Source organism: Scardinius erythrophthalmus (assembly GCF_964197995.2).
Source record: "Scardinius erythrophthalmus genome assembly, chromosome: 19".
Lineage (NCBI taxonomy): Eukaryota > Metazoa > Chordata > Actinopteri > Cypriniformes > Leuciscidae > Scardinius > Scardinius erythrophthalmus.
The window spans coordinates 33732610-33748195 of record NC_138239.1 but is presented as its reverse complement, the minus strand read 5'-3'; the positions used below and the strand labels follow the sequence as shown (position 1 = coordinate 33748195).

At 36.1% G+C, this 15586-nt stretch overlaps 1 protein-coding gene across 1 annotated transcript; it reads right to left on the bottom strand.

The window, feature by feature from the left end:
• Positions 1–2849: 2849 nt before the first annotated feature.
• On the bottom strand, positions 2850–4449 carry nkx2.4a (NK2 homeobox 4a; the record flags this gene model as incomplete). Its single annotated transcript, XM_081394292.1, has 2 exons — positions 2850–3490; positions 4077–4449. 2 exons carry the CDS (start codon positions 4447–4449, stop codon positions 2850–2852), a joined length of 1014 nt encoding a protein of 337 aa, XP_081250418.1.
• Between the last annotated feature and the right edge of the window lie 11137 nt (positions 4450–15586).

The following is a 15586-nucleotide window of genomic DNA, read 5'->3' as shown; positions in this document are numbered from 1 at the left end:
TTTTTTTTTTTTTCTAAACTAAACTCTTGCCCTTTCATTAATAAGTACATTGAAATAGTATAGGCCTACAACAAAATGGATAATATAGAATTCTACACTCATGTATATGCAGAGCCGGTTCTAGACATTAGGAGGCCCTAGGCAAAATTCATGTTGGAGGCCCCCCACCCCCAATAAAAAAAACACTTGAAACAAATATGATTCCTAACCTTTTTATTTATACAACATTTAATTTTAAAAGCAGTATATTTTTACTTACACAGTACATAAGTTTGGACACATTACTATTTTTAATGTTTTTGAAAGAAGTCTCTTATGCTCATCAAGCCTGGATTTATTTGATAAAAAAAAAACAGAAAAATAATAAAGTGAAATATTATTAAAATTTAAAATAATGGTTTTCTATTTTACTATACTTTATATTTCTGTGATGCAAAGCTGAATTTAGTGCCACGTGATCATTCTGATTTATTATCAAATGTTAGAAATGGTGCTTAATATTTATTTTATAACCTGTGATACTTTTTTTCAGGATTTTTGATTATTAAAGAGTTGTTTTAAAAAAGTCTTCACTATCACTTTTTATATATTTAACACATATATATTTTTTTCTGTATTTTTGATCAAATAAATGCAGGCTTGTAGAGCATAATAATAAACTTCTTTCAAAAACATTAAAAATAGTAATGGGTCCAGACTTTTACCGGTACTGTACATATTAATCAAACTTTATCTACGGTAATCTCTTTTTTGTTTAATGAAGATGTTATTGTTGTTGTTGTTATTTTGCTGTTTTATTCAATTTATTCACAGTTCCAGAATCCCACTTCAGTAGATGAGCATAAGTGCTTTTATATTGCATTGCTACCTTAAATATGCTATACACAAATCAAGTGGAAGAGAAAGACACGATCGCTATACTGAGCAGAAAAAAATATATAAAGTGAAATTATTGGCGTAATGTCAGGAATCTAATCATCAGCAGAATTTAGAAGATAGACCCATAGATATGAGATCCTTTAGACTATTTGAAACATTTAAAAATGTTGTAGTGTGTTGGCTTTTTAACTTAGAATACAGACGTCTTGTCTTTTAATTTTGTAGCTTTTTTACTAGTCAGCTCCCGACGCGATGTTATTCATTGTACGCGCAAATTCAAAGCGTCGCGTCTGGGCACGTTAATGACGCTCGCGCTCTTTTAAACTCGTAATAAAGCGGTGAATGATTTTTCCAGAAATGACGCTGATCTACAGTACAAGTTTATATTTAGAATACATTGCAATCACTCCAAAATAGATGACGACAACTCTCACACCTGCATTATGAGCTGTGCTTCTTTGTGTGCTTATTAGGCTTTAGCCTCGCAGCATCTGATGGATGCGTTCGTTACACATACTTTCAGAAGCCGGCACACATTAATTGGTTTAACTGCAGTAATGTAACAGTCTATGGTTAAGATAAACATCGTCACTATTTATAGTGAATTAATAAATATTGAAATAAATTGTAGATAGGACATTTGTACTTTTTTTTTTTTTTTTTTTGTCCCTCTGTCTGGGCCCCATCCCGCCAATCGGGCCCTAGGCACGTGCCTAGTTTGCCTTTGCGTTAATCCGGCTCTGTGTATATGCAGTTTTATTTTCGTGTTTTAAATAGAACATATACATGTGATGCAGACAAGCCACTCAAATGTCATACACGTTAAATAAAATAAATCAACAGATGACCAAAAATATCGTTTTCTCTTCAGCGTAATATAAAATTATAGAACCTAAATTTTGAAATGGGTGGCACAGGGTATTGCTGTGTATGTTGCTTCGTTGTTAGCTATTATTGGCTTAATTATCAATCATCATTATTATTACTTTTTGCGACAGGTAGATTTCAGATAAACTTAAATTAGGAGAGACAACTGAAATAAATTCAAATAAATAATAATCTATGGACGCAAATTTAATAGTAAAGGGTAGACTTTGAATTTGTTTGTAGCCTATTTAAATAATGCATAGGGTTCTTCCCCTCAAAATCAGTGAAACGTTTCCTACCATAGACTTTTTTTTTTAATTAAATTTTCAATTATTTTCAAATACTAATTTAATGAAAACGCTCTTCACAGAGATTATACTCTACACACATTAATTCCCAAACAATGGCGTGCAGTTTAATTGATTTATTGTTAACGTTCAATTGGTTTAAAACATATACAGCAGCCATCGTCTTTGTGTCTTTGTTTTAATTTACCAAAAAGAAAAAAGAAAAAGAAAAAAATGAATAGAATAAATGACCAACGAAAAGACTCAAACATTTATATTACAGGTAAAAAGAAACTTAAGTGTTAGCCAAATATACAGTCCCTACTTTTCATTTCTCTAAATGAATACATTAGGTTTTTTTTACAATAGTGGCTTCAGTTGCACGTTCAGGCATTTATTAAGATCTGGGAACTTTTCCAGTTCTTGCTAGAAGTTCATACCTGAAATATGAAACATTGCTTCCCGTGTCCTGGCATTGCCATTGATGTGGAGCAGCAATTTAGTTTAGCAACAGACAACCTTCTACTAGAACAACAAAAGTCCAAAAACATACAGCGTGAGACTAGAAATTGTAATTTTGTCCATACTGAGTAGAAGGGTCATTGTAGAAAATTGTGACCACAAGTCTGTTTTTAGAAAAAAAAAAAAAAAAAAAATTGTGGTAAATTTCCCCCCAAAACGTGCTCCTTTGATCCGATCACCCGCTTTAAATCTTCACGCGGATGCTCGGTCTGCTTTCGGCCTCACGCGCCTCAGTTCTGAATTCAGAGGACGATAAAGTTTGTGGAAAAAGACGAAAAGAAAAGGTGGTCGGTCTTACCACGTTCTGCCATAAAGCAGGTTTGACGTGACCATGTTATTCGTAAAATCTACAGAAGTGTCTATCTGTCCCATGTTGTTCATCTGCGAGTGAAGTGACGGGGGACTGGGAGACATTTCCTCCAGGTCTTGGGCCTGAACCATTGCGTTGACCTGCTGGGTTTGGTGTTGGTTCATAGAATTACTCGAGGTAGGAAGCACGACCCCGGAACCGTTTTGCTGCTGCTGCTGCATTTGCTGCTGGTTTGGCGTCGGTGTGTTGGAGCCATTCTGGCAAGGCTTGCCATCCTTCACTAGGACAGGGACAGCCACTCTCCTCGGCGACTGCTGCTGTTGACACAGGTTGCCCTCCTGTTGAAGCTGCTGTGCTGCTTTGTCCTTGGCCTGTCGTTTCATCTTGTAGCGATGATTCTGAAACCAGATCTTGACCTGCGTCGGGGTTAGATGTATCATACTAGCCAGGTGTTCCCTCTCGGGCGCTGAAAGGTATTTCTGTTGCTTAAATCTCCTTTCCAGCTCGTAGACTTGTGCTTGAGAGAAGAGCACCCGTCGTTTCCTCCTTGGAGCTGCGTGCAGAGGTGGGATGGATTTGGTGGTGTCGGCCATGCCTAGCGTGCCCATTCCTGCCATGTTCATACCTGTGGAAGGTCCCATGAATCTAGAAACTTCAAAATATGCATACAGATGTACGTCCATTCAATTAGTAGCAGTGTTGGGCTAAATTATTAATAATGTGTGTCTTAAAAAACTACAGCATTAAAAAGTTGCTGCCTTACATTTTTAAGTACAATGAACTTGGATATTTAAGTCATTTCAACTTAAATTAAATTCCACTGACTTTAAAATTTGTTGAATCCTGTATAACTTATATAAAAAAAACTTATTTATAAAACTTATTTTGATGAGTATGTAAAAACACATGTTGTCAATTTATTGATTATATATATATATATATATATATATATATATATATATATATATATATATTTTTTTTTTTTTTTTTTTTTTTTTTGTGTGTGCACAAATGAGTGAATAGAAATGTGTAAATTATAATTAACATCGGCAGGATTCTACAAATCAGCAGTATCAATAGCAGCGAGAGGCGACAATATAATACGTACTTTGCAGGCAATTTTTACTGACGCGAAAAAATAAGGCAAACTCGCCGGTAACTCAGTAAATAAGTACACAAAACCAATCTCAAAATAATGCATCATAACTTACTTGTTGAGTATCTAGGGTCAGGATTGGCGCCGTACCACCCTGTTGCTGCTGCGCTGTTTCTCATAGTCTCTTGGTAAGAGGGTAGGTCCCCCATGTTGGCAATGCTGCCATTGCAGTAGCCCCCCATTGCACTATGCGAGAACTGGGAGACGGAGTGTGGCATATGGTAGGTGGTCGCCATAGTGGTGGCGTTGTGGCCCATAGAGTGTTGCTGCATGCCAGTCTGGGACACCTGAGGTTGCCGGTACGCTCCCAATGGAGATGTGAGGTTTCCAGTGCTCTCCATGCCACTAAACTTCTTGTAAGTCTCCTCAATTGGGCTCAAAATATCTGTCACTGAAAAAGGTGTCGTGTGCTTTGGGCTCAGCGACATGGTTCAGAAAGCAGATAGATTTTTTGGCGGTGGAGCTCAGCCGTGTTGTTGTATCAGCTCTGTTCTCGTGGACGTCGACGTAAGAGAGTGCTTGTAGTATGCCTGAGATCCGATTGATCGCCTTGGAGAAGGAGGCGAGCCCTGGCCACTCTTATCTCAGGTTTATTGTAGCCAGGCGCCAGATTTACGACAAACATGAGGGGCGGAGCGACTCCCTAGACCAGCAAACAATAGTCATTGACATCTCAGCAAGATAATTGAGAAAAAATGTTGTTAGTTTCACATTACATTTATCATCGTGCCGACTGAACATTTTCAATGGTCATATTTCTCCATTTTTGTCGTACAACACACGAGTCTAACATCGTCCCTAAAAAGCGTATTCGTATTGAATTGAGCCGATGTTTGTCTGAAGTCTTTTCTTTTTCTTCTTTTTCTTCTTTTTTTAGGCACTGTTAATCTGCGTCAATAGGGAATTCCATACTTTTTCCAACTTTGAGAGCCCTCCGAGAGTCATAAGCGCAGTGCGCTCTGTCAGAGTGGCACAATGAAGACCCCCTCCAGTCTATGACCTAATTTATACGTCTTAAGCATCATTTTGTGCCAGCGGTGAGGGTCTCTCCCAAATTAGATCATAGTAAAAATATGTCCTCATATAGGCTAATCCACATTAGAAAAAGTACAACTTAGTTTTTAAACAAACGCCAGTTTGTAATACCTATATAAAACTAGAACTTTACATTAAAGGAAACGTGTAAATATTTAAATATTTACTTAAATAAATATTTAAGCTTATGAAGGATGTCTAATTGTAATATATATACATATATATACAATTAAAATCTTTAAGTTGTTCGATTTATACAACAAATTGTGTCTGTTTTTTTTTTTATGTGTCCGGTATTATTTTTCCTGCATCAAGCCGTTATAATCACAGTATAAATACCATAGGTTCATTTTACCTTCTTAATTCAAATCGATATAATTCCTTCTCGGTCAATAACAATAACTGGGTCAAATGACCCTAAGCAGGTCTATAATATTGCAATTAAAGTTCACATGTTCTGCCTGACCTAATTTTGGCATTTATATTATAAATTCATTTAAATGTAAAAGTAAGGCTCTCCATTTAAGTGCGAAAGATAACCAAAGCTTGTACGCTTATGATGTTTTAATGTTACAAGTTTAGCCTGTATCCATCAGTCATATTGAACACACCTCTGTCTAATAATCTGACCACGTGGGTGGATGCTGGTCTCACACGTTTGTTACATACTGTACAAGTAAGGAGCCATTTCGTTAATAGCTACTTTCGGGGTTTAGTAACATTGCACATTTACATTGTAAACTTTCCACGCAAAAACAGACACTAACATTCAGCATTCTCTTCTGACTACTAAACGTTCAGCAAATCATATGTAAGTGTTTACTTGTCGGTATGTTTCATTTTGGGTAAATTCTGAGACCAACCAGGTCGAAGCATCACATAAAGTTTGGCTTGTGACTCACAGAGCGAGAAACTCGTCTAAGGTTTTGTGCGCCTGATCCATTAGGTAAATGAGGGCCACTCAACCTTGTGGAATATTAAGGCAGAGAGCATGACCGAGGGCCAAGCAACCGCCTCACTCTGATGCTGGAGAAAGCACTGGACGGGTGACCGCTTAGCATTTCAAGTATACCAAGTAACTCAAGAAAAACAAAGCACTAAGATATTTTGTTTGTAGGTTATACTTCAATGGGGATGGAACAATTGCAAAATCTATCATCAGAAATGGGACTGGGATGTACTCGACAACATTTGCTCAGGTACCGAAACAGGTTGCCGTGTGAAATTATTTGCCGTTTTTAGTTTAGATAGATTGTTCTGTTTTAATCATTGTAAGTTTAGGAACTTGTCTTTAAACATGTTTTATAAATGCAGTGTGTGCGATACGTGGGTGGGTGTAATGTAAAAAAAAAAAGAAGAAGAAAAATAATAAGATGACATAACAAATTCGAAGAATTTCTAAAAGTGGCTGATGAACCAGTTCCACTAGTTAAAACTGACACCGAAAAATGAATTGGGTATGTATTGCTTTTGAGGTAGATTTTAATATACATTTGCATTTTTTTTTATTTTATTTTTTTTTCATTCAGTGTGTTATAAATTATTCTGACGCATGTCGTTTTACTTTAATAACATTGTTTCCCGCTCAGTTGCATTTATCGGTGAATGTGCGGAAAACTTGCTGTCAAACGTTATACAATAAATAGCCTATTACCGTGCTTTAATTTGTTTGAATGAGCTTTGACTGAAACGGAATTATTTATTAGTCCAACTGATTAGGAGTTTCTCAGCGCGTCTATGTGTGTGCATTTGGAAATTGTATGTCGAGAATTCCTAGGACGTATATGTGCAGTTTTGTTTCTGTTTGACATTGAGATAGCTGTCACCTATGACCCTTCTTCTCTTTTAATGCGTGACAAGAGCTGTTGGTAATTGGCTTGCCATCAAAATAAAAGGCATGGCGTGTAGTATTCCTGTGAACGTTATTCTCTTATCTGCGGTTTATTTTCATTTACGTTTGGTTTACACCTTGCAATTCGTTGCCTTTCTTAAACAACCATTCTCATTTAAAGCAGAGCATATATATTTAAGCCTCGGAGTGAATGGGCAAACACATGTGTCCACTGGAGTGCTTGATGGATCAAGGGTCAGCCAGGGGAAAGAGAGCCTGGAGTAAGAGATGAGGTCCTGACCCATTATATCACTGATCCGACTGTGGAACAAAGTGTCCAAAATAAGTTAATGTGTTCTTTGCGGGGCTCGGAGTGGTAATGTAGCCTAGTGTAGGCTATACAATTTAATGGCATCACATTAAATAACGCACCACTTGAAATGCTATATTAAACACCTAAAATATGTTATGAAGATTTTAAAACGTCACTTTACGAACAAACCATGGTCTGTTAGCTGTTCCGTTACAAAGAATACATGTCTGGTCAACAAGGCGAGCCGCGCAGGTCAGTCAGTGTTTCAAGTTCCCTGCATACATACTACATCTACAGAAATCAAGACATCAGATGTCAAGTTTCAATATTAATTACAATTCTGTTGTTGCCCATGTCATAGCCTAGTTTCCTCCGAGGTAATTCTTCATTTTGTATCAAACTGAAGAATCAAGATAGGCCTACATGGAATCATGATAGCCTCCAGAGCGCGCGACTATTTGTTTAATCAATTTAGAGTATAATTATGTTAATTAAGATCGACGTATCAATATTTGTATTACCTTTATTACAGCTTGAACAAGGGAAGGGCTAGTTAAATTCGTCTACTTCCTCTGAGGCAAAACTAACCGGACAAAATAGCAATATTTGCGTTTCATCTAAGGGAACTGTTCAGATGCATGTCAATGGTTAAAAATGTTGTTCTCGTTGCTTATAACGACTGAAAGAGGATTCAAAAACCCGTAATCAAATGACAGCAATGTTGTTCCTTCATGTTTTTATTTATTTATTTATTTATTTTAGACTAAGTGTCTGTAGATGTAACTGCAAACCTTCACCGCCAACGAACACGTTTACAGGTGGAACGAGGCCTGCCATTTTCAGACAGAGCTTGCTAAAACTATTAGCAACATGTTACCTAAGGCGTTTACAGTAACATATAAATTAACATTGGAGCAGTTTACTTCTACATCATGTTAGTATTTTCAATTTCATGGTAACTAATGCGTAAAAGTTCCATTCTCATTTGGCCACAAATTGAATTAATATTTGTGTTGTTACAAGAAATGTCTATTATTTTATATGTAAATAACTTATTAAAATAACATTTATAGGCTTCAGGGAGATTCTTTATTTGCTCTTCTGCTTTTGCAAAATTGTATTTAAATATTCACAAGTCGTTGATATGTGTGCAAATCTGATCCTCCAAACCAGCCGTCAAAACAAATCTCATTATCTTTATAATCCTTTATAGCACGGTTATCACTTTGTCTTGTCTGAATCTAAAGCAACATTAAAGTAAATGCCATATTAAGTCTTTTTTTATTATTACGAACAAAAATGATCTAACAATAATCAGGAAATGGATTATATTTGCTTAAGTTAGGCTATGTATATCTAACATCTTAGACAGATGCAATGCGCAGACACACGGTGCAATTAAAGTAAAGTATCTATAATATTTTAAAATAAAAGATGGCTATTATCAGATTTTGTAATTCGCCCTTTAGCATACAGTAATCTAAGAATCTAAAGCAATTACCATTTCGCTGATGTCGACCATTTTGTACTACAAGCAGGCAGGTGCACGTCCCAGCTTCCCAGTTGTAGTAAAAAGCAGCCTTTAAGTACTGCATACCCAACGTTAAGAAGGTGAAAGGTCCTCCCAAGAGGAGCAAGTATCTGGCAAGCCTCTCCAAAATCTTATTCTTCCGCGCAAGTTTTCATTCAAATGTAATTAATGGAACTCGATGGACGAAATGATGCTAATAGGTTGCAGAACACCGGGCGCTGTGGAGACAATGCCATCTCCAGAAATATATAGCTATATTAAAGAGATTTATTAGGCTACTTTAAATTTTATTGATATGTTTTAACGTTATAAAGCAATACTATAACATTTGCGAAGATGTTTGAGAACAGAGTGAATATGTTTACAATTTATCGTGGTAGGCAGAGATATCGTACGCTGTTCTTCAAAACAACAACAACAACAACAACAACATACATTTTACATTTTTGTTTGTGTTATTGTGAGTGAATTAAAAGCAGGAAGACGAAAACACTTTCCCCTATATCACGGAATATTGCTGCGTAAGGTAAATCGTTTCTATTAAGTTTCAAATGAATGTTAATTATAAATAGCCTATACTTTGAAAGTGATTGATAATTTCTGTTTTTTAAGGAAATGTGGAAAATAGCTAGATATCCTTCTGCTTGTGTTCAAAATGTACAGATGACTAATAACTGCATTTTACTTTAATGATTTTTGTGTTTATGTATTGTTGTTGCACCGGCTTTAAGATTAATTGGACAGTTGGTCAACGCATTTACTAACTAATATTTGTAAAATTAGATTTGAGGTGCAATGACTCATATAAAAGAGAGATTGTGAATATTCAATAAAAAAATGCATGATTCAGCTGGTGATTAATATTTTCACAGCAGAAGAAATAATGTAATAAGTTCCTCCACCCATTTTTTTTTTTTTGCAGTACTTTAAAATGGTATGAAATTGTTTACGACAGTGAAAACATTTTGACAGAACATATGACCTTATATTAATATAATATAATATAATATAATATAATATAATAGATGGCATTGAACTTTGATTTGATGAACAACATGAGGTTCTCTGACCTAATTAACACCTACATCTGTTATGTTTTTACATGTGTAATGTCAACAAAGAACTTAATAAAATAATCACTGCAGAAGAAAAAATATATGGCATGAGTTTGTTCAAAGAAATGCATCATTTTACACTAAAACTGTTGCAACCTAGTTTTTCTATCAGAGGCTTAGATTTAAAAGTGGTAACAAAACAGAGAGTCGGCTTTCATGCTTGCATGTTTAATGGAGGAGACCTCTAGCTTTAATCTGAAATGGCTCTCAAGAGACTCAAATATAACGCTAGTTCAGTGACCTCACATCTGCTGCTGCGCTTATATTATGAACACAAATTTGAACGTTTTACCTCAGTTACTGAACTATACACAGACAACTTAATGTATTGTTCACCAGGGTCTGTTTTCACGAACGCGTAAGTGTATGCTATAGCCTACCTCCACTTCACTTACCTACCTGACAAGATAATAAATTAGAAATGCTAAAGCCAATACACACAAGCAAGCTTTTCTAATTCATTTGCTTTGTAAAAAAGATAGTATTTGACAACAATTAAAGATGCAGATAGTGTTTGAATATATGCATAATATTGTGTAAAATCTTAGCCCATGCTTTATTGTTTAATAAATGATTGAAAGAGCATATGAAATACCTGTATACACAGAGCATTTTTGTTTTATAAAAGGATATAATGTTATGGAAATCTCAGAAACTCAATGTAAAGACTTTTTTGTTTAGGATGTTTCCTGTTTACTCTCAGAGGATTCTCTCTTGTTAGCATGTACAAGTGCCTTTGTGTGTTGACCTTGAGATGAGGTACTCTATAATCACAAAACAACTATTCTAATTCATCCTTCGGCCCTTTTGAATATGCCTCTTTTATGGAATGGATTTTTTTTTAAATAGTGATTTATATTTTTTATGATAAGGATTATTCTTTGGTGAGTTCTATAACTGGATAATAACTATTAAAATGAAATGGAAATAGAGCACAGAACACAGACAGAAATCACTTGCAATCAAATTCAGAAATGAGTTAATTCATGAGTTATTTTAATCTATCTATCTATCTATCTTTTTCAAAGACGGCTTTTTAAAGCTAACATTCAACATTTAATTCTACTTCCTTCCATTCAAATAATAATTACAATGTATTTGAAGTCTGGAGTTTCCCTTTTTCAGGCAGAAGCAGCTTCCAACTTCTGTACAAAACAAGCAGTGAAAGTTTTATTCAGTATCTCTTGTATGTATGTATGTATGTATATATATAACTTCCTTGCATTCAAATTAGAAATACAGCTTTGCAGAATTACAGCCTTTGCAATATATAGCCATTACATTGTGAAATATTCCCTTTGCATAACATAATCTTTCATGGTAGGTAGAGCTTAAGGGAATTCAGTGCTGTAATGCATACTGACAATGTGCAGGTTGCTCAGAAAGATCACTGGATGCAATTGAAACCGAAGTCATTTACATTAATGAGTTCTCATTACATACAGCTTACTTGTGCTAAGAGGAAGCACACAGGTTACACAGTTCCAGTACTACCTTTGGAAGAGCAGGTATGAGTTTATTATAATTGTGTAATGGAATCATGAATATGATGTAAAGGGTCTTTTAGATTTATAAATGCTGTCCCTAATACCTTATCCTTATATGTCCATAATACAGTGCAATAATGTAACTACACTGCAATGCTTTGTGTGCAAAATTTACAGTTATGAGGCGGCTGAGAGAATGTCAGTGCAGTGTCAGCTACATAGATGATCCTGTTATGCATCATTTAAATAATTGTGCATTAAAGGAAATTACATTTGTCTGTATCAAAACATTTTACATACAGTGTTGTTGTTTTTTTTTTCTCATAAGGGTGACAGCTATTGACAGTTTTTTCCCCCTATTTCTTACATATCTTGTAAAACTGCATTGCATTTCTAATGATACTAACACAACATAGGCTATGTCCCCTTTTGTTTTACTCCTTTGCTATTCTATTTGTACCACCTTCCTATGAAAATAAACTTGTAAAGTGTATGTAAAAGGTGTAAAATGTATATAGAGACCTCTAAAAATGATGTATGGATGACTGATTTAAAAGGTGTTCAAATAAAACCATTTTGTTCTTAGCCATAAAACAGATTATGTGTAGTCACTGCGTTGTATTGAGCATCCTCATTTGTACTGAACTCCTATTTGTTTGGTAATGAAGGTGAAAAGGCCTAATCCATGATTTTCCAAACAGTTTCTGATAGTAATCTACTGTGAGAGCAGAATTTGTTGGTGAGAAATATTATAGCCTATTTGTCTAAAAACACCATAGGACTTTTCACACGGCACTGAGCCCCGGGTTATCATCGCTCTAAACACCGCTTTCAACTCTGGGTAAAGGAACATTTCACACTTGTAATTTATAAGTGGGGTTAGCACTGCTTTTTACCCGGGGTTATGAAACCCTGATCCGGAGCAAGGTTAACAGACCTTTCTCAAGTATCATGTCATATCCAGGTGTGATTGTCCAAAGTTCTTGCTGTAGCTTCTTGTATCCTCGCAGGTTTTGCTTTGGGGTTATCTTTGGGTCTAACTTCTTTAGTTTTCTTGTTTTACTTGAGCTATTCTAGTTTTTGTTTGGTTCGGTCTCTCAGATTTATAGATTTAGTTTCTGTTACTTTGTTTTTCTCTTTGATTTATTATTTAGCCTGGGTTTACATTTATATAATACCTAGCGTTCCCCATAGTGTCCTCTATAGAGGATACAGTGTCTTGTTCCCCTTCTCAGGGAACCATGGTTACATGCATAACCCCTAACTATAATTGGGAAGTATTTAGTGCTTTTGCGCTGTTAACCCCGCACTCCAGTGCTGTGTGCAGTGTGAAACTATTGTGTTTGTATGTTAGACTAGATGCTTTGCAACTGACAACGAGTCACGTGCCTCACATTCACCTGCTTCAGAGAGCCATGAAACAGTGTGTAAACAGTTGTTTCAATGTTTGACAGGAAAAATATCAGGTCAATTGGAGTCATGTCAATTGGAGTAACCAATTAATTCTTACCTTTACAGTCCAAAAGTCCATTCATGGAGAGAAAAAAAACTTTGATGGTAGGCAAATATGAGGCCGCACTGCTAAAACTTTATGTAAACAGGTCGCAGACACCATCATGCAAATATGCAAATAAGGACATTAACCCAGGGTTTAGGAATGAACAATGTAAAACGTCAGTTTATGAATACCCAGGATTAACTGTTAGCCCCATGCAAATTATGAGCAGTGTTAAAGGGGTCTTATGTCCTTTTACAAAGTGTTGATTTTGTTTTTGGGGTGTACTCGAATATGTTTTTATGTTTGATTGTTAAAGGGTTAGTTCACCCAAAAATGAAAATTCTGTCAGTAATTACTCACCCTCATGTTGTTCCAACTGCGTAAGACCTTCGTTCATCTTCGGAACACAAATGAAGTTTTTTTTTAATGAAATCTGAGCCATGTCTCACTCCTCCATAGGCTGCTATGTGACCGAAACTTGCTGGCCCAGAAAAGTTATTAAAGAGATCGTTAATATAGTCAGAGTGACTCCAGTAGCTCAATCTTAAGTATATCAAGCGACGAGAATACTTTTTGTGCGCAAAAACAAACAAAAATAACGACTTTATTCCACTATTCATTTCCTTCTCTCTGGACCTCTAGTTGGTTCGCGTAGTGTTTTTGCACAGCGCGTCTGTGTTACATGTCACCACGTAGGCTCACTATTGGCCGACGCCGGTCATGTGTGTGATGCGTGATGACAGCGCAAAAACACTACGAGGCCCAGAGAGAAGGAAATGAAAAGTGGAATAAAGTCATTATTTTTGTTTGTTTTTGCTCACAAAAAGTATTCTCGTCGCTTGATATACTTAAGATTGAGCCACTGGAGTTACTTGGACTATATTAACGATCTTTTTAATAACTTTTCTGGGCCAGCAAGTTTCGGTCACATAGCAGCCTATGGAGGAGTGAGACATGGCTCAGATTTCATCAAAAATATCTTAATTTGTGTTCCGAAGATGAACGAAGGTCTTACGCGGTTGGAACAACATGAGGGTGAGTAATTACTGACAGAATTTTCATTTTTGGGTGAACTAACCCTTTAAAAAAAACGCATTATTTTTCACGCATTTTTACATTAGCTCCTCTCTCCCAAGTCTGGGCGAAGCGCTGTTTCGATGAAGCCCCTCCTTCCGGAGTAAGAAATGTGCTGTGATTGGTTTAGCTGGTCCAGTGTGCTTTGATTGACAAAGATTAACGCGTGTTCGGGAAATGTCCCGCACCTTCATTACAGCCAACTTTACTCACTCAGTGGTGCGTTTCCCGAAAGCATCGTTTGCCAACTATGGTCGCAAGTTCCGTCCTTATCAGCATAGTTCAACGATTTGGTGTTTCCCGAAACCATCGTTCCAACGAACGTTCGCAAACAGCATCGCAAAGTTGTGTGGTTAGAACGACAGCCCGCGCGCTGTCGTTAGAAGCATCGTTTCTAGTTCACATGAGATGTAGACTGAATAAATCCTTATCTTTAGCAAAATAAGCAAGCTGACATTCAGTACAACCCGTGTTATTTATTTAGAATAGGCCTGCATACAAATGTAATTTACGTCTTTTCGTTTGTCAAGAGATTTAAAGCACCGTTTTTGAAGACTGCGCATGTGCGAACGTGCTCTACTATGTAAGAATGAGCCAAATATTGAGTCTGGTAATAAAGCAAAATAACTGAGAAAAATTAGAAATGGTCTTCAGATGACATGTCTGTAACTTATATGACAAAATCTAGCATTAATTCGATCTCAAACAGATTAATTAAAATAAGTTGTTAGTCCACCACTTGCTAGACGTCATAAACCAACGTGGTTGAACGATACTTTGCGACATACGGGCTGAGTCCCAATTCGCCTACTTATACTACGACCTAAAAGTATGTACTTTTTTTGTGATGAAAAAGTACATACTTTTGAGTGTGTAGCAAAAAAGTATGCACGTTCTGGGACATACTTCGATGACGCCATGCAACGTGAACTTGAACGTGGTTGCCTAGTTACGCACACCGCGACTGTTAACAAAACATTTTACATTTCATTCATTCTTATATATCCAATATAATTTTATTTACTATTCCCATCTTTTTTTTCCACAATACATTTACAATGTGTTTACCAAATTGAGGAGTTGGAGCTGAAGCAGGGCGTCGTCGTAGATCAACCAAACGCAGGTCGTTTGTTAGGCGGCTGGTTCTGACGTTTATGTGCAAATGTGTGTAACGAAAGCTAGCGCTACTTATTTTCTGAGTTAAAATATTTAAAGTTTATAGTGTAACTATTGTTTAACGTATTTTATACTTAATCTTATACTTATGTATAGGCTACTACTTAAAAATACCCCGATGAAAATGAACCATGCTTTTACTATAGTAAAAGTGTAGTAACCATGTTTCTTTGGTTGGACTGATAAAGTTAACATATGTACAGCCACAGTATTACTACAAATAAGTCAGACAGAAACATCAAAAGAAATACATAAAAAAAGACACTTGCATGACACTGTACTAGAGCCTTTTTATTTATTGTTTTGTAGCGAGGCGCTTGGTATCTTCATCGGACCCTACAAGATACACGGTACTTTTTTGGCACAACATAAACCCATTAATATTACGAGACAATAAAATATAACTTTAATTAGGGTTAAACATTTGAATTCTTACACTTAAAAACTGAGGGCGCATCTCCGTTGCTGCATCCGACTGCCAGGTTTACATCACCATCGTCACCGC